General features: G+C 35.7%; 1 protein-coding gene and 1 long non-coding RNA gene across 5 annotated transcripts in view; one reads left to right on the top strand and one right to left on the bottom strand.

Annotated features, from left to right (window-relative positions):
• Positions 1 to 25,000, bottom strand: part of LOC147843698 (uncharacterized) — a 341,063-nt gene that overhangs the window by 4,749 nt on the left and 311,314 nt on the right. The window lies entirely within an intron of this gene.
• cdh22 (cadherin 22) overlaps positions 1 to 25,000 on the top strand; it is a 487,421-nt gene that overhangs the window by 298,072 nt on the left and 164,349 nt on the right. For all 4 annotated transcript variants that reach the window (NM_001443453.1, NM_001443451.1, NM_001443452.1 and 1 more), the window contains 1 exon segment: positions 19,378 to 19,497. In NM_001443453.1, the coding sequence (NP_001430382.1) occupies positions 19,378 to 19,497 (120 nt within the window).

Below are 25,000 nucleotides of genomic sequence, written 5' to 3'. Positions count from 1 at the left end.
GGTTAGGTTAGGTTAGGTTAGTTTAGGTTAGAATAGTTTGGGGCTGGGGTTAGGTTAGAATTAAGTTATGTTAGGTTAGATTTAATTTCATTAGATAAGGTTAGGTTAAAGTTAGATTCGATTAGATTAAATTAGATTAGGTAAATTAAAATAAAAAAGGTTAGATTAGATAAGGTTTGGTTAGATTAGATAAAGTTAGGTTAGGGCTTAGTTAGGTTAGAGTTAGGTAATGTTAGGTCAGATTAGATTAGATAAGGTTAGGTTAAGGCTAGGCTAGGTTAGAGTTAGGTTATGTTAGATTAGATTAAATTGAATTACGTGAGATTAGATAAGGTTGGGTTAAGTAAAGTAAGGTTAGGTTAGGTTAGAGTTAGGTAAGATTGGGTTAAATAAAATTTGGTAAATTAACATAAAATAAAGTTAGGTTAGGTTAGAATTTTGATTAGATTAATTTAGATTAGATTAGATAATGTTTGGCTAGGTTAGATAGGTTAGGTTAGGTCAGGGTTAGGTTAGGGGCTAGAGATTGTATAATACAGGTATACAGTAATTGTGAATGGAAGGTTTTATAAAGACACAAAACTTTGTCTCATTCAAATAATTCCTCAAATCCATTTATTTTCATCTATTCTTTTTCTCACAGAAAAGATTTATTGGTGATGAAGATGATGATGTCATCAATGATGATAATTTAAACAAACTAGTGAAAATAGTTGGCTTGAAATGGTATTGTTTTATGCTAACATGTCATTGTAATACGCAGACTCCTATGACGTGCTGCTTATTATTTTCATTATAGGTGTACAGTAATGAAAAGCATTCTAGATGTGTGCTTTGTTTTGTCTTTTTCAATTACAGCAACTTGTTAATTCATGCTAATTAAATCCGCTATTGACAATTGGGTGATTAATGTGCCTAATTGAAACAAGCACTAATAGAAATAATGTCAAAACCAATTTATTTTATTATCTAACTATTTTCTAGAACACAGCATCAGCCAGAAAATTATTGACAGAAATAGAAGAATATTTATGTAAAAAGAAAGAAAGAAAAAGAGAAAGCAAGAAGGAAAGAAAGAAAGAAAAAAAGAAAGGATATTTGTTTTTCATTGCAACCAAACATAACACATTTCTTCTGGTATATATAATGATGTACAGTTGAAGTGAAGTTTATTGTTATAAAAATTATTTAAACATATATATTTCCCAACTGCTGTTTATTTATTTATTTATTTATTTATTTATTTATTTATTTATTTTAAAACCCTTTAATTCCATTCAAACTAAAAAAAAAAGAAAAAAGATATAGGAAATACTGTGAAAATGTCCTTGCTCAATTAAACTTCACATGGCAAATATTTGAAAAAGAATACCAAGTTTTTGAAGGAGCGCTAATAATTTCCATCGACTCTATATTAGGTCTTACATAGAAACATCCACAAGTACATTTCTGCATAAATCCTCCCAGCAGCGGTCTTCCATAAGCCTTGCTGCATTAAAATTAATTTTCCTTTAGAGGTTGGTGTCCTCTCATATCTTAGACGTATGCATTTTTCATTGGCTATTTACAGTGCGTTTGGCTTTAGGGATCGTGCTTTTAATCTAAAGCGTTTCTCCTTCGGCTCTTCGGTGTGAAGCTCTTCATCTCCACGCTGGATTCTCACACAGATGACACAAGATCAAAGATCACCTCACGGGTTAATGTGGAGCCAGGCCGTCCGCTGTGGGCATCTCCACACATCAGCTGATTGTCTGATCTATATTTCATTATGAAGCTGATCAGGACTTGTGTGTGTGTGTGTGTGGAGACGCAGGCTAAGGAATCATACACCCGAAATCATATCGCATTAATCTGTAGATTTTTCACAATATTCTGCGCAGAAATGTACGCAGATTATATTTGGCCCTACTCAGGGGCTCATTGCAACGGGTGAGAATAAGTACTATGTAGGGTAGAAAATAATATGTTTTGTAATATTTTAATCCTTTATATTTATATCGAATATATATCCTTAATATTTGAATTCTTTTTCATATGTAAAGATATTTGCATATTGCTCTGTTTTGTGTGTATTAAGCAATGTGTACGCGAGGCGCACAACTAACGCGCTCTGTATGCGCACATATGAGCGCAAATGCATTTGCTATTTAAACAGCGTGGCGCAAAATGTTAAAACGACTTTTGCCCCACGCTGAAACTAGCAAACAACTATTGCGTCGCACCTTGCGCCGCATTGCGTCGGGTGTATGATAGTGTCATGACTGTCAGTGACCCCCTGAGGGCGCTGTAGTTCAACGGACACTGAGTAACTACAGCGCCCAAAAACTACAAGTCCATACATACCACGCGCATTACACCCAGTCCACGTACACTGATCCGCCATCACAGCTGTTTCTGTTTACCGTTGATTTCCTGGACTATTTATACAACCATTCCACCTCTGTTTGTGACTGCGTCGTTTGTCTATCTTGTCAACTCTGGTATGTTGTTCTTGATCTTGCTCTTGTATCTTGTTAAAGTCTAGTTCGTGTTTAATCTGTCTTAGTTTCTTGTTTTGTTGTTTGTTTGTTCTTTTGTTACTTTTTGGATTTTGGATTATTTGTCACTGTTTCTGCACGATATATTATTAAAATCTGCACTTGGATCCGCACCTTTTGTTTCCGTTTCAATCTGTAACGTGACAGATAGGGCCCTAGATCTGGATCTCAGGCGGAACTCCACGCCAGTCCTGAACATAAACATAGAGCACGTCAAAAACAACAACGAACTGACACGAGACAAGAGACGCGCTGTCCAGATATAGCCGAGATAACGAGTCGCAGGATCAGGATAGCAGGGTACTACATAGCACGTGACATAACACTGACGTAACCGACACATGTGGAACACAAAAACAAAACAAAGCCATGTGACCAAACAAACAGACAACCGCGACACTAATTACTTTGTTTGCATTACTTAAATCCAGTCGTCAACAAAACATCCTGTCCAAAAAACAATGTTAGTTTTTAATTAAAACCAGTGAACTAATTAAATAAGCTGCTGACAGTGGGATGATTAATGTGCTTAATTGTCAAGAAAATGTCAAAAAGCAAATTAAGTTTATTTTTAGAATATATATATTAAATTTCAAAGACAACACTTAAATGAAAAAAACTTTTAAAAAGCTTAACAAAGCTATAATATATATTTATTATAAAATTTTTTATATATTTATTATAAAAATATTTTTAATAATACATTTTTAATGAAATATGTCATTTAAATAATTATAAAAAATTATATTGTCGCGACCACCAACGATCCAGCCTGTGCAGATTGCTGGTGATCACACAGTATTGCATAGAACTACAAATCCCCCATTTCATGGACTACAAGGTCTAGTCATGCACCACACACACTCACAGCAGTTCCTAATCCTGACTGATTACATACACACAGCTGCAGGATTCTCAAGGACTGAATACATAGACCAGTGGTCACCAAACTTGTTCCTGGAGGGCCGGTGTCCTGCAGATTTTAGCTCCAACCCTAATCAAACACGCCTGAACAAACTAATCAAGGTCTTACTAGGTATACTTAAAACATCCAGGCAGGTGTGTTGAGGCAAGTTGGAGCTAAACCCCACAGGGACAAGGGTTGGTGACCGAGATTGGTGACCCCTGACATAGACTATTTAAGCAGCACAGACACACACACTGTTGCTGAGTCTTGTTTGCCCCTGTGTTGACCATTGCTTACCTGACCTCTCTAATAAATCTGCATTTGGATGTACACTTCTGCTGTCAGCATCATTTCACGTTACATATATATTATATAAATCAATAGTTTGCCTCAATTCAAACGAGTAAAAAAAAACAATATCTGAAACATGCTTAACTTGCTTTGCGAGATTATTTTAGCAAATTCCCTTTTGCTGCTTATGCATCTTTGCAAGTATTTGTCTATTTTTTTTTTCAGTGTTTACACACATTTACTGCCTTTTACTGCTCTATTACTCGCAACACCCTTTCACTCTTATTTAATGCTTCAAATTTCATTTTATAGGTAGAATCAAGACGAACGCTTTGAGAATTAATGACATTTCCTGCAGTCAAGCACTGTAAATATTCATGACCGTGTAACCATTTCAGTTTAACATATAAAGATTTTATTTTAGACGCAGCCATGTCGCAGGGAATATATTCATCATTAATAATTAATAAAACTGAATGGCATTTCTTGATGAATGCCACTATCAGATATAGATACCGCTGTATTAATGAAAAAAAGAGACCTTTTGCTCTTCGTTTTAGCTCATTCTGGTCAAGAGGAAACATCTGAGATGTACATTTTAATATAGCGGATCTTTTTTCGTTGATATTTTTTTATTGCATGCATTTCAATAGAGCTGATACTAATTCATCTGCTCACTTTTGTTGAATGTCCATCATTTGAGCAATGAAAGAGTGTGTTTGAGTTATAACGTCGCTTTCAGTATCAGTTTATCCATCCAAAGATGTGAATTAGATGCGCAAAACTGGAATATTGCATAAGGAGATATACGAATAAAGCAGTGTTTCTCATATCTGTCAAAGAGAACAAAATTGTCACTGCATGATAAACTGAGATCCAGAGGTGAATAGAGTAAAAGTACAAGTACTTGAGGACATTTTTACTCAAATAAAAGCACAGGTCACAATTTTAAGATTAAAAAAAGTGTCCAAAGATAAAAAAATACAGTAGTTCTTTTAACACCATACTCTATTCTTACATATTTCAAGTACATGCAGTCTTGGGAATAAAATAAAATACGATACTATTTTTATATGTTGTATACTTTAGTTTGGTGTCAAGATTTTGGTCACACTTTACAATAAGGTTCATTAGTTAATGTTAATTAATGCATTTACTAACATGAGCAAACAATGAACAATACATTTACTACTGTATTTGTTCATGTAAGTTAACGTTAGTTAATGAAATACAGTTGTTCATTGTTAGTTCATGTTACCTCATAGTGCATTAACTAATGTTAACAAGCATGTACTTGGATGTTAATAATGCATTAGTAAATGTTTAATTATGATTAATAAATGCTGTACATGTGTTGTTCATGATTAGTTCATGTTAGTAAATACATTAACTAATGAATCTTATTGTAAAGTGTTACCCAGATTATTGTGTAAATAAAAGACGTCACAACCTGCAGTTTATTTAGTTTGTGGAAAATTGTTGTGGGGCGTCATGGTAGCATGGTAGTTTAGCACCATTGCCTCACAGAAAGAAGGTCACTAGTTCAAGCCCCATTCTTTGTGGAGTTTGGATATTCTCCCCATGTTGGCATCTGTTTCCTCTGGGTGCTCCGGTTTCCCCCACAGTCCAAACACATGCGATATATATATGTTTTTCCTATGTTATTATTTATTTGGTGATTGATTTACTGATTTGTATTTAGTTTTTATAAGTGTATATATATATATATATATATATATATATATATATATATATATATATATATATATATATATATATATATATATATATATTTATTTATATATATATATATATATATATATATATATATATATATATATATATATATTTATATTTATTTATATATATACACTTATAAAAACAATCAGTAAAACACATATATATTTATTTATTTATTTTCTTTTTATTTTTTTTTCTTTACTTTTACTTTTATTTTATTTATTTATTATTTTCCCGCTGCATATATATATATATATATATATATATATATATATATATATATATATATATATATATATATATATATATATATATATATATATTTTTTTTTTTTCTTTACTTTTACTTTTATTTTATTTATTTATTATTTTTTTGATGTTATGTCATGTCAGTATTTTGGATGTTGTGTAATTTATGTTATGTCTTCTTGTGTTGTTATTATGTGATTGTGATTATTTGTGGGACCCCCTTGAAAAAGAGATGGTACATCTCAAGGGGTTTATCCCAATGAATAAATACAAATATATATATATGCAATAATCTAAATTGGCTGTAGTGTATGAATGTGTGTGAATGAGTGTGTATGAGTGTTTGCCAGTTTTGTGTTGCAGCTGGAAAGGCATCCGCTGCGTAAAACATATGCTGGAACAGTTGGCAGTTCATTCCACTGTGGTGACCCCTGATAAATAAGAGACTGAGCCACAGGAAAATGGATGAATTATAATTGTTGCGAAGATGTTTAGAATGAACCTATGTTGATGAACGTGTGTGTAGGGTTGTAGAGTTTGCTAGACTATTGTCTGCTTGCATGAGAGAGCATATGTGAAAAAGCACTTGGACACACTGTAAAAGTGCCCATAGTTATCAAAATACCATTAATAGTGTTCAGATAGGCTTAATTTTGACACTTACCACTTTGTTTTTTCAGATTGGAGCAGAAATTCATGTATGCCGTATGTTGCCATGTCAATGTACAGTATGTGTCGCATTATGAAACTGTTATTGTTGAAATCTTGTTGTGGAAACTGAACTTTTGTAGTGATAAACTATTGTAGTGATCATCTGAACTTGTGATCTGATCTCTGGCACTTCTGACCATATTTGCAACCCAGGCTCATTTTGAAAACGTAGTCCAGCGGACGTTTCTGGAGACTGCGAAATACGTCCCGGGAGGTACATATTTGTACAGTTATTGTTTTCGCTAATCCCCGAGAGGCCGCTGTGTGCGCCTTTTAGTATCTTGAACGTCTCTTGCGATTGCCGTTCGCGCCCGCGCTGTTATCGCATCAACCCATCAGAGGCAGCTGTCTGACTGACCGAATGATTGACTGCGCGACCCACCCTCCTCCTTCCCTGAACCCAACCAGTTTTACCGATTGACCTGCCCGCCCGCTCACTTCCCTAAACCCGAGCAACAATTTACAAAAGCCGTCTAGAAAAAGAAAAGCCCTCGTCTGTTTTTTTTTTTTTTTTACCACGTTTTCGGATTTCACCGCGTTCTCACCCTGTTATGAACTTGTTCGCTTTATTTTTTGGATTCTGTTTTTGTCTTCCCTGGTTTCTGGAACCGCTCTTCCCCAGACTCGAACCCGGACGCCTTTTTTAACTCCTCCTCTCTGCATCTGAAGCCCGCCGACGCACACGATGAGCTGACCGGACAAACTGACTGCAGCGGGAAAGCCCTCCACACGGAGGTAAGCGGTCAGCCGGTAAGCGCGAAAGGGAACGGCGTCACACCGCCCCGTAGCGTTCGCTTAAAAAAATTAAATGCAGCCATATGTACCTCGCAGGACGTATTTTGCGGTCTCCAGAAACGTCCGCTGGACTACGTTTTCAGAATGAGCCTGGGTTGCATATTTGCAAACAACTCATAAATCATATTCTAATTGGACGAATAATTCTGATCACAACTGTATATCAGTAAGAGAAATGTAGTTTAAAAAAAAAAAAAGCCACTGTGGTATTTTTTTCTTCTCTAATAAATGAGTTGCACCTCAAAAATTAAAGATGAAGTGGATTTTGGAGGCGTGAGATGCTCTTTGGGAGCGCAGACTGATGCTCAAGACAGTTCTGGAGGGAATAACAATAGAGTAATAATAATACTGAACCACTGTGATGACAGACTTTAGCTTTATTTTTCTTATTAAATCAAACGTAGATCCTACTTATATACATTTATATGTGCATTAATTTAAATGTACATGCTTCCTGGCATTTCCATCAACCTCTTTTAGTTTGCGATAATATATAGGTGGATGGAAACACAGCTTATGATGCATAAGAGTGTCACTCCATTTGCAACCTGTTGTTAAAACTTTAGCGCATGTATTTTTAACTCGCACATTTGTCAGGCTATTTTAGAAGTACAGTATAAAAAATAAACCAAAGTAAATAATAAATAAAGGGTGCACATATTGAATTCCCAGCCCACTCTTCCTAGCAGGATCCGCAGCTCTATAGAATGTGTGTGTGCGCATGCATGTGTGTGTCACATTGGGGTTATAACTGTGAAGAGCTGGATCAAGGCCTGCAAACATGCTCATTTTTTTCTTCCTCCATCTTCCTCTGGAGCAATATTTGCACTTGGTAAAATACACAGAGAGCTCAAACACACTACTATTACTCTCCAGACCAGAGCCTTTGCTTCGTTCCTTATCTCAGACCTCAGCCCTTTCATGTTTTTTGGAAATGTAGCAGAGGCAGAAAGAGCAGTACCATGGTATCGGGCAGTAATGTTGTTATTTGATGCATGTGCCTTGCTATTTACATTTCATATCACACTCCTAAAATAAATGCGTCAGAAAGAGGATTTCAAAATAATGCCATTGAATATCTGTTGTGGGGTTCATAAAGAAGCTTTTGCTAGCTAAAAAATTTTCATTCTTGTATATATCTGTACACACACAGAGTGCATAGCATAAATGCAACCCAGGCTCATTGCAGAGACCCAGGTCTACATTTCTAGAGACAGCGAAATACATAACCGGAGGTACATTTTTTCAGTTTTGTTTTTGCAAATCCACCAGAGGGCGCTGTGTATGCTTTTTGATGATCACAATTTCTCTCGCACATCCTCTATTCGCATAAATCCACTAGAGGGCACAAAATACACTTCAGTCGACCATGCCAGCTTGCTGTCGACTCACTGACTGACTCACCTCCTTTCTTAAACCCAACCGATAGTGTTTTCAAAAGCCATCTAAAAAAACATAAGCCATTGCGGCCACGTGATATCTCCGCTTCCTGAGTCCGCCACTTGGCGAACTATTGGGCAAACTGGTATTAACAGCAAAGCCATCCAAGTAAAGATAATCGGTCAGCTGTTCAATCACCCAAGAAGCCGTTGACGGCGTCATACTGTCCTGTAACCTTCATTTTAAAGCCACAATGTAGCCTAATGTTCCTCTGGATATAGATTGTGTGCTCTCCAGAAATGTAGATGAGAGTTCTTATTCACAAAGAGCCTGTGATGTTTGAATGAGTACACCCCTTTGATTTATTTTATTTTTTTTTCAGTGAATACAGACTATTTTGGTGCATTTTGTTCAATAAAAAAATAACTAATTAAAATAAGAGTGTAGTCACTTTATTTTAAGAAATAGAAAGATAATACACTGTAAACAAACTGCAGGGTTCCACACAATTCATTGATTTTGTCTTAACACAGATTGATCATGTTAACTATTAGCCTTTAAGTGAATTGAACATAAAACAATTAAGTTGTCCTAAAAAAATCTCAAGACTTGTTTTGTTTTAGCTCATTTTAAATAAGTAGTTTGAACAAGCAGCAAACATAATTTTTGAGTGTATATTTAAATTCAAACTTTAAAATTAATTCAAGATTAATTTCAATTCTTGAAATAAATTCAAGTTTAAAAAAGTTAAATTCAATTTAATTAAATTTAGTTACATTAAATTACATTTAATTTAATTTAATTTAATTTAATTTAATTGTATTTTATTTTATTTTATTTTATTTTATTTTATTTAATAAATTAATGAATAAATAAATAAATAAATAAATAAATAAATAAATAAATAAATAAATACGTACATACATACATACATACATACATACATACATACATACATACATAAATACATACACACATACATAGATACATGAATGAATGAATGAATGAATGAATAAATACATACATACATGAATAAATGAATAAATAAATAAATAAATAAATAAATAAATAAATAAATAAATAAATAAATACGTACATACATACATACATACATACATACATACATACATACATAAATACATACATACATACATACACACATACATAGATACATGAATGAATGAATGAATTAATAAATACATACATACATGAATAAATGAATAAATGAATAAATAAATAAATAAATAAATAAATAAATAAATAAATAAATACGTACATACATACATACATACATACATACATACATACATACATACATACATGCATACATACATACACACATACATAGATACATGAATGAATGAATGAATTAATAAATACATACATACATGAATAAATGAATAAATAAATAAATAAATAAATAAATAAATAAATAAATAAATAAATAAATAAATACGTACATACACACATACATAGATACATGAATGAATGAATGAATGAATAAATACATACATACATGAATAAATAAATAAATAAATAAATAAATAAATAAATAAATAAATAAATAAATAAATAAATAAATAAATAAATAAATAAATAAAAAAAACATGGAAAATAAATATTGGCCATGTCATCATTTTTATCAAAAACATGTTTCTAAAGTTGCTGTTGACTTGAAGTGTTCACCAAATGTTGGTAACAACCAAAGAAATCTATATATGTAAAGAAAACAAATCTAATTAGTTTACAAATGAAGTTCTGTTTAGTAAAATGAAATGATGCATGGAAAATGTATTGATCACATGAAGAAAGCGAGGTGTAGTTCAGCAGTGTAAGCCCAGACAGCAGCTGAAATATCTCAGTAGTTCTTCAGTAACCCTCTGCCCTTCCTCAGTGTAAACGAACATCAGCTGCTTCAGTCCAACATCTACATTAGCAGGAGTATGAAGATAATAGCAGGGTGGACATTTCAGCAAGACAATGATCCACAACACAGCCAAGGAGACTCTCCGATGCTTTCAGAGAAAGAAAATCAAGCTGTAGAATGGCCCAGCCAATCACCTGAACCGAATCCAATAGAAAATACAGAATAAAGCTCAGATTTGATAGACAAGACCCACTGACCATCAAGATTTTGACACTCTGTTGAAGTCAATGAGAAACTCACACTTGAGCAATGTATGTGACTTCAGTCTCCATATGAGAGGCGTCTTTAAGCTGACATTGCTAAGAAAGCCTTTTATATACAGTAAATTAATAAATACATTTCAGTAGTTCAGCACTTTCTCCTTGTCATTACATTGTTATTACAGAGAATATTGTTATATTGTTATATTTTTATGTTTGTATTATTTGAATTTTTACCAAAATCTGGTTCAATTGCATGTCAACAGCTCCGTCTGCTAAATAAATGTAATATGTAAATAATTGTCTTATAATGTAAAGTAAATGTTAAAGAAACCTTCTCAGCTCATCATCCATTCATCACAACAAACAAACGCCAACAATTTTCAGCAAAAAAAAAGCAATCTTCAACAGATCCCGATCATGTCAGCACTACTTTCGGCTAACTTCGAAAAGTGTCAGCGCTGCATTAAAAAAGAAAAAGAAACGTGAGCGTAAGATTGCATTTCTGCGAGTCGAGATGCAGAAGCCATTTCCTTTCATGGGATTAGTTACTTATCTTAATTTTCCACAGGTAATAATCAGCATGAAGCTGTCCGACGGCCCTCCCCGACTCTAGTAATGCCACTAGTGAAAAACTATATAAATGCAAATGCTATTTTATTGTGTTTACACTCAAACAGGAAGGGGAAAGCGTCTCTTATTAATGCACAGCCTCGGATTCACTAAGAGGTCATTAGATCCTGGTTTATGCGTCCTGCGGCGGCTCCGGGGGACACATAAAAGAAAAACACACTTGAGAAGTTTGAGACTAACCCAATTAGACTTACATGAATTGGAAACTATTGACCAGCATCGGCTGAAGGAAAAAAGCCCAGTCAAGCCTGATGCATTAACACAAGTGCAAGATGCTTTTATATTCGTTTTGCGCGCACTTTTCTATTGTGCGCGCTAATAAAAGAAAGCTTTGTTATTTGCGGCAGTGATTTCATGCTGGAGCTTTTTACACTAATGCATTTTCTCTTCTGTTTTTTGCAATTTAATTTTAAGACACGTTAAAGGGATAGTTCACACAGAAATTTACATTTAATGACTATTTAGTTTTCCTCAAGTGGTTAAAACAACCCAAGCTCATTTTGAAATTGTAGCCGGAGATATGTATGGCATGCATTTCAAGAGTTCACACTTAGAAGAAGGCTGGGGATCCATTTGCAGCTTTATTGACAGCTGCAAAATGTATTTTCACGCACTATTTAGTTTCCCTCAAGTGGTTAAAACAACCCAAGCTCATTTTGAAATTGTAGCCGAAGGTACATATGGCATGCATTTCAAGAGTTCACACTTAGATAATGCTTGACTATTTAAGCAAGTTTGGCATGCTGTCCCGGGAGAGAACCCTGAGCTCGGTGATAGATGAGCCCAAGGCTTCCGCCTGGTCAATAAGCATTAGGAGGGATATGAGATCAGGTAGTTCTCGATAGCTTTCCAAAATAGACCGCTAACTGCGCTAGTTTGTAGTAGGTGCTTGTGACTTTAACTTTTGTTGCATGGTCTTTGATTGTGATAGGAAACCGGAGTACCCGGGGAAAACCCACGCGAATACGGAGAGAACATGCAAACTCCGCACACAGAGTATCAATTGGCTCAGCTAGTGTTGAACCAACAACCTCCTTGCTGTGGGGCAACAGTGCTAGCCACCGAACCACTTTGTCGCCTGAACTGAGGAGGAGGAAGAAGGGATGTATGGGGGGGTTTCCAAAATGAAGATGAGGAATGAAGTTTAGGCTGGATATTTAAATTGAATTTAGAGTGACCCGATTGGCTAGTTAGTGATTAGTGATAGGGATCAGCTGTAGCCAATCCTATCACGTGTTCCTCTCCAAATTAGTTTAAGAAACTTCACTTCATTTTTTAAGCGAACGCTACGGAGCAGTGTGACGCCGTTCCTTTTCGCGCTCGCCGGCTGGCACAACCAGTTTGTCCAGTTAGCTCGTCGTGTACGTCGGCGGAGATGAGAGCTGACCACGACGACGGCGGCCGGGTTCCAGTGGTTTGGTTCCAGAAATCAGGTATGACAAAAACAGAATACGTGGTAACCGGCTTTTGATGACAGCTTTTGTTGCTTGGGTTTAGGGAAGCAAGGGGGCGGGCCGGCAGACGCGTCAATCAGTAAAACCGGTTGGGTGTAGGAAAGGAGGAGGAGGAGGCTGGGTCGGCCGATTGGACGGTCGCCCAGTCAAACATACAGTCAGTCAGAAAGACGGTCACTCGACAGCGACCTCCGGTGGCTTTACATGAGAACAGCGTGGGCGTGAATTACGCTCGCAAGAGACGTTTGAGATGCAAAAAAGCACACACAGCGGCCTCTCGCAAATTTGCGAAAACAAAAACTGCACAAATATGTACCTCCCGGGATGTATTTCGCAGTCTTCAGAAACGTCCGCGGGACTATGTTTTCAGAATGAGCCTGGGTTGGGTTAAAATGTGTTCTGTTGACTGCAAAAGAAGATATTTTGAAAAATGAGGGAAACCTGTAACCAGTAATGAGACTCAGAAGGCTGGGGATCCATTTGCAGCTTTATTGACAGCTGCAAAATGTATTTTCACGCACTATTTAGTTTCCCTCAAGTGGTTTTAAATCTTATTCTGGTAAATGCAAGAGAAGATATTTGGAAGAATGATAAAAACCTGTAACCTTTGACTAGCATATTTGGAAAACAAAGCCTATGGGAGATGATGTATATGGGTTTTCCAGCATTCTTCAAAATATCTTCTCTTGTGTTCATCAGAAGAAAGAACATTTAGGGAATTTAATTTAAGACACGTTAAAGGGTTAGTTCACACAGAAATTTACATTTTATCATTTTTAGCTTCTCTCAAGTGGTTAAAGTGTATTCTGTTGACTGCAAAAGAAGATATTTTGAAAAATGATGAAAACCGGTAAGCATTGACTTGCATATTTGGAAAACAAATACACTGGGAGTCGACGTGTATGGGTTTTCATCATTCTTCAAAATATCTTATTTTGTGTTCACACCATTACTCCACCACCGCCAGCCTGAATCGTTGCCACAAGACAAGTTGGATTCATGCTTTCATGTTGTTGACGCCAAATTCTGACCCGACCATCTGAATGCCGCAGCAGAAATGGAGACTCATCAGAGCATGCAACATTTCTCCAATCCTCTATTGTTCAGTTTTGGTGAGCCTGTGTGAACTGTAGTCTCAGTTTCCTGTTCTTAGCTGACAGGAGCGGCACCCGGTGTGATCTTCTGCTGCTGTAGCCAATCCGACTCAAGGTTGGATGTGTTGTGTGTTTAGAGATGCTCTTCTGCAGACCTCGGTTGTATCGAGTGCTTATTTGAGTTATTGTTGCCTTCCTGTCAGCTGGAGCCAGTCTGGCCATTCTCCTCTGATCTCTGGCATTAACAAGGCATTTGCGTCCACAGAACTGCCGCTCACTGGATATTTTTTTTGTTTTTCACACCATTCTCTGTAAACCCTAAAGATTGTTGTGCGTGAAAATTCCAGTAGATCAGCAGTTTCTGAAATACTCAGACCAGCCCGTCTGGCATCAACAACCATGCCACGTTCAAAATCCCCTTCCCCATTCTGATGCTCAGTTTGAACTGCAGTCGTCTTGACCATGTCTACATGCCTAAATGCATTAAGTTGCTGCCATGTGATTGGCGATTAGAAATTTGAGTTAACGAGCAGTTGGACAGGTGTACCTAATAAAGTGGCCGGTTAGTGTAAACAGAAAATTCATTCATTTTCTTGTCGGCTTAGTCCCTTTATTAATCCAGGGTCGCCACAGCGGAATGAACCGCCAACTTATCCAGCAAGTTTTTACGCAGCGGATGCCCTTCCAGCCGCAACCCATCTCTGGGAAACATCCGCACACACATTCACACACACACTCATACAACACTACAATTTAGCCTACCCAATTCACCTGTACCGCATGTCTTTGGACTGTGGGGGAAACCGGAGCACCCGGAGGAAACCCACGCGAAGGCAGGGAGAACATGCAAACTCCACACAGAAACGCCAACTGAGACAAGGTTGGAACCAGCGACCCAGCAACCTTCTTGCTGTGAGGCGACAGCACTACATACTGCGCCACTGCCTCGCCAGTAAACTGAAAATGTACTGCCAATTTTTTTTACAAGGTTTTAATAGCTTAATATACAACACACTTTTGGTACCCTTCAAAGTTAAAACTAGTTGGCTCTCTAAATGCAATTCAAAAGCAAAAATAAATGGTGAAAATCCAAAATAAAAACACCAATAACAAAATGTGTAAAGCTGCTAATTAACAGATATTTGAAAACAAAAAGCAAGCATGAAAGATCGCTTGAAAACAGCACTGAAATAGCGAAATCTGTGAAGAACCCTGATCCTTTGCGTTTTCAGATGTTTGCTTCTGTTGAGGAATGGTACAGTGTCTGCGAACGGCTCTCATGCAGATACCGATCGGGCCGTTTGGCTTGGCTTTAATGATTAAACATTGTCCTTTTCTGTAAGCCCTCATGGGACGTGGCTTTTGTGACAGAAGACAAACAGCACTCTGACACTCGCCGTTAATTAAGCTCATTAGCATATGCGTGTTGAGTGTGTGCGGACAGTGCGGTGACAGGCCCTCGTGAGCGACTGCACAATGACCTTTACTGGACACCAGCAGCTGTCAGCAATTAACCTGCACACACACACACACACATTGCTCGTCCTTCACACACAATTCTACAGCTCACATACACTCGCAGACATTCAGTCAAGTATGCATTCGTCCACACTGAAGCTGTTTTAGTGTGATGAAAGTAATGTTGTGATGTAAAACAGACTCTCTTTGGACGATCAGTGTGTGTGTATGCTTATATCTTATAAGAGGCGGCACGGTGGCTCAGTGGTTAGGTCGCTGGTTCAAGTCCCGGCTGGGTCAGTTGGCTTTTCTGTGTGTAGTTTGCATGTTCTCCGTGTTGTTGTGTGTTTTCTCTGGGTGCTCCGGATTCCCACACAGTCCAAACACATGTGCTACAGGCGAATCAACTAAATTGAAAAATTAAAACATATGCTGGAATAGTTGACGGTTCATTCCACTGTGGCGACCTCTGAAACAGAGACTAAGCTGAAGGACAATGAATGAATGATAATATTTCTCCCAGTGACACACTAACATCTAATTTGCGTTGATTTTCCTTGTTGGATCAGGACAGAGGTGTTCAATCACAATGATCTGCTGTGAAAACTAGTTTCCTTCAAATTTCCGCTTTTGTATCCACTGACAAACAAAAAGAAGAAAAAAAAACAGCACGGGTTTGGAAAGACAACTCTCCTTTAAACTGTGTCTTATCTCTTCCTGTCTCTCCATGCGTTTCCCCCTCAGGAATAGGGTCCATTAAACTTTATGGGCTTCAGGCTTTGCTTTAGTTAAAACATGTGACTAAATGTAAATATGTGCTTTGTATCGGGAGCTAGAGGGCTGTTGAGGCGAACACAATTGGCTCGGTAAAAAAGCGGTGAAGAAATTGACTAAAAGAATCGCTAAATGCTGTGGAAAAGCATAAGACTTGGAGGTAATGAGCTGTATTGTTTTTCCTATACAGTAAAACACTGGATCTGATGTAAAAGTGATGTGTGTTTACTACAGTAAAACACTGGATCTGATGTAAAGGTGATGTGTGTTTACTGCCGGAAAACACTGGATCTAATGTAAAGGTGATGTGTGTTTACTGTAGCAAAACACTGGATCTGATGTAAAGGTGATGTGTGTTTACTGCCGGAAAACACTGGATCTGATGTAAAGGTGATGTGTGTTTACTACAGTAAAACACTGGATCTGATGTAAAGGTGATGTGTGTTTACTACAGTAAAACACTGGATCTGATGTAAAGGTGATGTGTGTTTACTGCCGGAAAACACTGGATCTGATGTAAAGGTGATGTGTGTTTACTACAGTAAAACACTGGATCTGATGTAAAAGTGATGTGTGTTTACTACAGTAAAACACTGGATCTGATGTAAAGGTGATGTGTGTTTACTGTAGCAAAACACTGGATCTGATGTAAAGGTGATGTGTGTTTACTGTAGTAAAACACTGGATCTGATGTAAAGGTGATGTGTGTTTACTGCAGTAAAACACTGGATCTGATGTAAAGGTGATGTGTGTTTACTGCAGTAAAACACTGGATCTGATGTAAAAGTGATGTGTGTTTACTACAGTAAAACACTGGATCTGATGTAAAGGTGATGTGTGTTTACTACAGTAAAACACTGGATCTGATGTAAAGGTGATGTGTGTTTACTGCAGTAAAACACTGGATCTGATGTAAAGGTGATGTGTGTTTACTACAGTAAAACACTGGATCTGATGTAAAGGTGATGTGTGTTTACTACAGTAAAACACTGGATCTGATGTAAAGGTGATGTGTGTTTACTGCAGTAAAACACTGGATCTGATGTAAAGGTGATGTGTGTTTACTACAGTAAAACACTGGATCTGATGTAAAGGTGATGTGTGTTTACTACAGTAAAACACTGGATCTGATGTAAAGGTGATGTGTGTTTACTGCAGTAAAACACTGGATCTGATGTAAAGGTGATGTGTGTTTACTGTAGCAAAACACTGGATCTGATGTAAAGGTGATGTGTGTTTACTACAGTAAAACACTGGATCTGATGTAAAGGTGATGTGTGTTTACTACAGTAAAACACTGGATCTGATGTAAAGGTGATGTGTGTTTACTGCCGGAAAACACTGGATCTAATGTAAAGGTGATGTGTGTTTACTACAGTAAAACACTGGATCTGATGTAAAGGTGATGTGTGTTTACTACAGTAAAACACTGGATCTGATGTAAAAGTGATGTGTGTTTACTACAGTAAAACACTGGATCTGATGTAAAGGTGATGTGTGTTTACTACAGTAAAACACTGGATCTGATGTAAAGGTGATGTGTGTTTACTACAGTAAAACACTGGATCTGATGTAAAGGTGATGTGTGTTTACTACAGTAAAACACTGGATCTGATGTAAAGGTGATGTGTGTTTACTGCAGTAAAACACTGGATCTGATGTAAAGGTGATGTGTGTTTACTACAGTAAAACACTGGATCTGATGTAAAGGTGATGTGTGTTTACTGCCGGAAAACACTGGATCTGATGTAAAGGTGATGTGTGTTTACTACAGTAAAACACTGGATCTGATGTAAAAGTGATGTGTGTTTACTACAGTAAAACACTGGATCTAATGTAAAGGTGATGTGTGTTTACTACAGTAAAACACTGGATCTGATGTAAAGGTGATGTGTGTTTACTGTAGCAAAACACTGGATCTGATGTAAAGGTGATGTGTGTTTACTACAGTAAAACACTGGATCTGATGTAAAGGTGATGTGTGTTTACTGCCGGAAAACACTGGATCTAATGTAAAGGTGATGTGTGTTTACTACAGTAAAACACTGGATCTGATGTAAAGGTGATGTGTGTTTACTGCAGTAAAACACTGGATCTGATGTAAAGGTGATGTGTGTTTACTACAGTAAAACACTGGATCTGATGTAAAAGTGATGTGTGTTTACTACAGTAAAACACTGGATCTGATGTAAAAGTGATGTGTGTTTACTACAGTAAAACACTGGATCTAATGTAAAGGTGATGTGTGTTTACTACAGTAAAACACTGGATCTGATGTAAAGGTGATGTGTGTTTACTGTAGCAAAACACTGGATCTGATGTAAAGGTGATGTGTGTTTACTACAGTAAAACACTGGATCTGATGTAAAGGTGATGTGTAATTACTGCCGGAAAACACTGGATCTGATGTAAAGGTGATGTGTGTTTACTACAGTAAAACACTGGATCTGATGTAAAGGTGATGTGTGTTTACTACAGTAAAACACTGGATCTGATGTAAAGGTGATGTGTGTTTACTACAGTAAAACACTGGATCTGATGTAAAGGTGATGTGTGTTTACTACAGTAAAACACTGGATCTGATGTAAAGGTGATGTGTGTTTACTACAGTAAAACACTGGATCTGATGTAAAGGTGATGTGTGTTTACTACAGTAAAACACTGGATCTCATGTAAAGGTGATGTGTGTTTACTACAGTAAAACACTGGATCTGATGTAAAGGTGATGTGTGTTTACTACAGTAAAACACTGGATCTGATGTAAAGGTGATGTGTGTTTACTGCCGGAAAACACTGGATCTGATGTAAAAGTGATGTGTGTTTACTACAGTAAAACACTGGATCTGATGTAAAGGTGATGTGTGTTTACTACAGTAAAACACTGGATCTGATGTAAAGGTGATGTGTGTTTACTACAGTAAAACACTGGATCTGATGTAAAGGTGATGTGTGTTTACTGCAGTAAAACACTGGATCTGATGTAAAGGTGATGTGTGTTTACTACAGTAAAACACTGGATCTGATGTAAAGGTGATGTGTGTTTACTACAGTAAAACACTGGATCTGATGTAAAGGTGATGTGTGTTTACTGTAGCAAAACACTGGATCTGATGTAAAGGTGATGTGTGTTTACTACAGTAAAACACTGGATCTGATGTAAAGGTGATGTGTGTTTACTGCCGGAAAACACTGGATCTGATGTGTGTGTGTGTTGTGTGTTTTCTGCAGGTACGTCAGTGATGAAGGTTATGGCATCAGATGCAGATGATCCCACTTATGGAAGCAGCGCTCGGATAGTTTACAGTGTTCTGGAAGGGGAACGATTCTTCACTGTCGACAGACAAACCGGTAAGAATAATAATATACAGTTGAGGGTAAAATGAGAATATTAAAATACAGTTGAGGGCAACATTATTAGCAATGCACCCTTTTCACATGTCCAGGTTTCTCAGCAGTGAAGTCGCACTTAAAGTGCAGTGAATGGGAGAATACAACAAATCATTTTTTACAACGCTATCTGCTAAAAATATTAGAAGAAAAAAAAAATTCATGATCAAGACTTTTTCATTAGACAACAGTGGTTTGTTACCAGTATCAGCTTAACCAGTACTTTATTTTATTTTATTTTATTTTATTTTATTTTATTTTATTTTATTTTATTTTATTTTATTTTATTTTATTTTATTTTATTTTATTTTATTCATTAATTATTTAATTTTGTTTAATTTTGTTTTATTTTATTTTATTCATGATTTATTTTATTTTATTTATTATTACTTTTATTTTAATTTAGTATTACATTTTAATTATTTTATTATTTTTTAATTAAAAATTATTATTATTATTATTGTTGTTGTTGTTGTTGTTGTTGTTGTTGTTATTGTTATTATTATTATTAATAATAATAATAATAATAATAATAATAATTTATATTATTTTATTTTGACAATTATTTTATTCATTATTTAAGTTATTTATTTAAGTTATTATTATTATTATTATTATTATTATTATCAATTCTATTTAATATTACATTTATTTTATTTTATTCATTATTTTATTTATTTATTTAAATTGTTTATATTTTAATTTTATTTGCTATTAATATTATTATTTTATTTTATTTTATTTATAATTTTATTTATTCATTTACGTTATTAATATAAATATTATTATTTATTGATGATGATGATGATTATTATTATTATTATTATTATTATTATTATTATTATTAATATTATTATTATTATTATTAGTATTAAATTATTAGGCAATGTAGAATAAAAATAAAAAATGAATCTGAATCAAAACATAATAGGACATACTGTGCTTTGGAACTCTTTCCCTTTTTACCATCAAACAACACTTCATTAAAATTTCACAGAATGACTAATGATTTTGTCTTCAACTCTATACAGTCAGATATTTGTGTAAATCTGGTTTATTGGTCTAAGTTTAGTTAAGTCATTATGAAAAGTAAACTAGAACAAATCTAACAAAATAACTTCAGAGCATAACAAGGAGAAAATGTTAAATAAAGCTTCAATAACAGGCTTTTTTTACTCTTTTAAGATGTTTAAATTTAAATGTGTTTTTTTAGCAATAAATAACATAATAATAAAAATAATAGTGCTATACTCACGCCCCTAAACCCCACTACCATCCGGATCAGGGCACCAATTTAACCCCGCCGGTCATACACCACCCAACCCGACGACTTTTCACATGGAAGTCGGTTGCTCTACTAAGGCAGCTAAAGACCTTGGCACCATGGCACAACACTTTACTAGCTGGCCTCTGCTACACCGAAATAGTTGGCGGTTCATTCTGCTGTGGTGAGCCCTGATAAATAAGGAACTAAGCTAAAGAAAAATGAATGAATGATTAATAAAAATTAAACAATATAATGAGATAAAAAAGCAACCAAAAGCATTAAGCGGTACACATTTCTATTCATAAATGATAGTGTTTTCAGTGCTATGAAAAATATTTGTGGATTCCTTGCATTAAATACTTATAAAGACTTTACCATCAGAATGTTTTTTTTTTTTTATCTTCCTCTCCTGCGGGCATGAAGTTTTCCTCAGTAATTCTGCGGTGAAGTAAACATGGAGTTCAGTCAGAACTGGAGTCTCTCGGGGGAAAACCTCCGCTTTTGTTGCCTGTGTTCGTCCCTCAGGGATCCAGCACTAAACTTATAATGATTTGTGTTTTTGGGCCGCCGGGCACCTGACCTGAGCGCAGCCTTTGATAAATGACTCTGTGTTTTGCCATATTACCACTGGACTTGCTTCTGATCTGAGAACAGTTAAATGAGCGGGAAGTAGATGAACTGCGTGTTTTTGCTCATGCCCTCATTTGTTTCTCTGATCCTCCAAAAAATAACAACATTAATCGCTGGCCCGGGCTTTTAGTCTTTGACATGGGCTGAATAAAAGGGCTGGATGAGGAGTTTGATATTAATATCAGTTCATTAGATGTTGTGAGATGCATTTGAACTGCGGGTTTTCATCTTTTTATTACTATGAAGAAATGTGCTTGACTACTGTTACTGCTTATATAATAATAATAATAATAATAATAATAATAATAATAATAATAATAATAATAATAATAATAATGAAATAACAACAACAACTTTCATTTATTTATTAATTTATTTTATTTTCGGCTTAGTCCCTTTATTAATCATGGGTCACCACAGCTGAATGAACTGCCAACTTTTCCAGCATATGTTTTATGCAGTGGATGCCTTTCCAGTCGAAACCCATCACTGGGAAACACCCATACATTCTTGCATTTACACCCATATTCTACGGCCAATTTAGTGTATTCAATTCACCTATAGCGCATGTGTTTGGACTGTGGGGGAAACTGGAGCACCTGGAGGAAACCCACGCCAACACAGGGAGAAATGCCAACTGATTCAGCAGGGGCTCGAACCAGCAACCTTCTTGCTGTGAGACAACAACAACAACAATAATGAAACAACAACAATAACAATAATAATAATAATAATAATAATAATAATACTAATACTAATAATAATAATAATAATAATGACAAAACAACAACAACAATAGCATCAAGAAATAAATAATAATAAAAATAATGTATTTTTTCTTTTTAATCTTGATCAAATCCCAAATTCAAAACTGAATTGAATTGGTAATTTTGTTTCAAATTTGTAGGTTTTTCATCTTTTTTATGATTGCAAAGAACTGTGCTTGACTACTACTACTATTACTATTTATATAATAATAATAATAATAATAATAACAACAACAACGACAGTAATAAAAATAATAATAATAAAAATAATAACAACAACGACAATAATGATAATAATAATAATAACAACAACGACAATAATAATAATAATAATAATAATAATAATAATTACAATAATAATAATAACAATGGCACCAACAACAACAACAACAACAGTAATAATAATAATAATAATAATAATAATAATAATCATGATGATGATGATGATGGTAATAATAATAATAATAATAAAAAAATAATAATAATAATAATAATAATACAAATAATAACAATAATAATAATAATAATAACAATGGCACCAACAACAACAACAACAACAGTAATAATAATTTAATTTAATTTAATTTAATTTAATTTAATTTAATTTAATTTAATTTAATTTAATTTAATTTAATTTAATTTAATTTAATTAATTAATTAATAAATTAATAATAATAATAATAATAATAATAATAATAATAATAATAATACGAATAACCACAACAACAACAACAACAACAATAATAATAATAATAATAATGATGATGATGACACATTATATTGTGACACAAAAACAGCTGAAGTTGGATCCACGTGCAGGTTTATTCAGTGGTCAGGCAAGCAATGGTCAACACAGGTGCAAACAGATATATACATGCAGTCCAGAATCGTAGTCAATAGGCAGGCAGATGGTCAGAAGGCAGGCGGCAAACAGGGAGAACTGGATAAACAAGGCTAAGGTCAAAACACATGAAAACAAGACTAGCAAAACGCGTTGTAGTGCTACTTTACAGATAACAAGACTCGGCAGTGGAAGTGAGTGTGTGTGCTGCTTAAACAGTGTGTGTAATCAGTCTCTGACAATCCTCAGGTGGTGCGAGTGTAATCAATCAGAATGAGGAAGCATGTGTGTGTGTGAGTGAAGTGCATGTATGAAAATGTAGTCCAGAAATGGTGGAATTGTAGTCCCTAAGTGTTTATGAGCGAGATCCAGCGATCCAGCGATCTGAATATGAAGTTACGATCGCTGGTGATTGTGACAATGATTGAAAAATAATAACAGCAACAACAATGATAATATTTTCAAACAAATCTTGATCAAATCCCAAAACAAATGTGAACCAAAACTGAATATAATAGGTAAATGTGTCTCCATTCCCAGAGCTACATTTCGAGAGATTTAGCTAAAACAATCGTCCTGAAATAAAATTCAGAACAAAATTGCTTGAAATCTTTATTATTGTTTTATATGAACTCAGTGGGGGGGCTGCACGGTGGCGCAGTGGGTAGCGATGTCGCCTCACAGCTAGAAGGTCGCTGGTTCGAGCCTCGGCTGGGTCAGTTGGCATTTCTGTGTGGAGTTTGCATGTTCTCCCCGTGTTGGCGTGAGTTACGTACAGGTGCTCCAATTACCCCCACAGTCTAAAACCCCATATTCAGCTTTGTAGTTTTCAGGCTGTATATAACTGCAGCTTCAGTATCCTATTTCTATATTAGGATGTTATCAGTAAGCAGATCCTTCATCCAGCTCAGTGTCTGAGCATAATCTCGGTGAGGCCTGTGTTTGTGTCAGCCACGGTTCAGGTGAATCTGCACTGCTTCAGACTGTACTTGTAATGGATCTGACCTCAGGGCAGCAGCTCTGTGTGCTTGAACAGTGTCTTCCTCTGGACACATATAAATCTTGAGCGCAGATGAGTCTCTACACAGACACTGCTGAATGATGGAGATGCAGAAGCACAGCAGGAACCAATGCTTCTGTTTTCTCCACCACTATAGCTGTTTGATTGTGCATATCATTGAGTCACAGTTCTGCTGTCTGGAACGTGAAAACACGTCTGGCTTCACACTGCAAAATCATATTTTATTTATTCCTCACTGGGCTGTTATTTTCTTGAAATCTCAAGCACACTTCCTCAAAACTGTACAGTACATGTCTATATTAATATCAACATTGTAGAAATTAACATTTGAATAATGTGTAAACATTGCTGCATGCAAGACATTAATTTACGATTTGCTGATACATATATGATGCATATATTAGATACACTCACTGGCCACTTTATAAGGTACACCTGTCCAACTGCTCGTTAACGCAAATTTCTAATCAGCCAATCACATGGCAGCAGCTCAATTCGTTTAGGCATGTAGACATGGTCAAGACAATCCGCTGCAGTTCAAACTGAGCATCAGAATGGGGAAGAAAGGGGATTTAAGTCACTTTGAAATGTGGCATGGTTGTTGGTGCCAGACGAGCTGGTCTGAGTATTTCAGAAACTGCTGATCTACTGGGATATCCACGCACAGCCATCTCTAGGGTTTCCTGAGAATGATCTGAACAATAGAAAATATCCAGTGAGCGGCAGTTCTGTGGGCGCAAACGCCTTGTTGATGCCAGAGGTCAGAGGAGAATGGCCAGACTGGTTTCAGATGATAGAAAGGCAACAGTAACTCAAATAAGCACTCGTTACAACCGAGGTCTGCAGAAGAGCATCTCTGGAATGTTTTCAGTACATTGTTAAATCTATGCCACGAAGGATTAAGGCAAGTTCTGGAAACAAAAGGGGGTCCAACCCGG

This window comes from Danio rerio, chromosome 6 (genome assembly GCF_052040795.2).
Source record: "Danio rerio strain M-AB ecotype USA chromosome 6, GRCz13ab, whole genome shotgun sequence".
NCBI lineage: Eukaryota > Metazoa > Chordata > Actinopteri > Cypriniformes > Danionidae > Danio > Danio rerio.
Note: the sequence above shows the minus strand (reverse complement) of the source record. Positions and strands in the feature narration are given on the sequence as shown.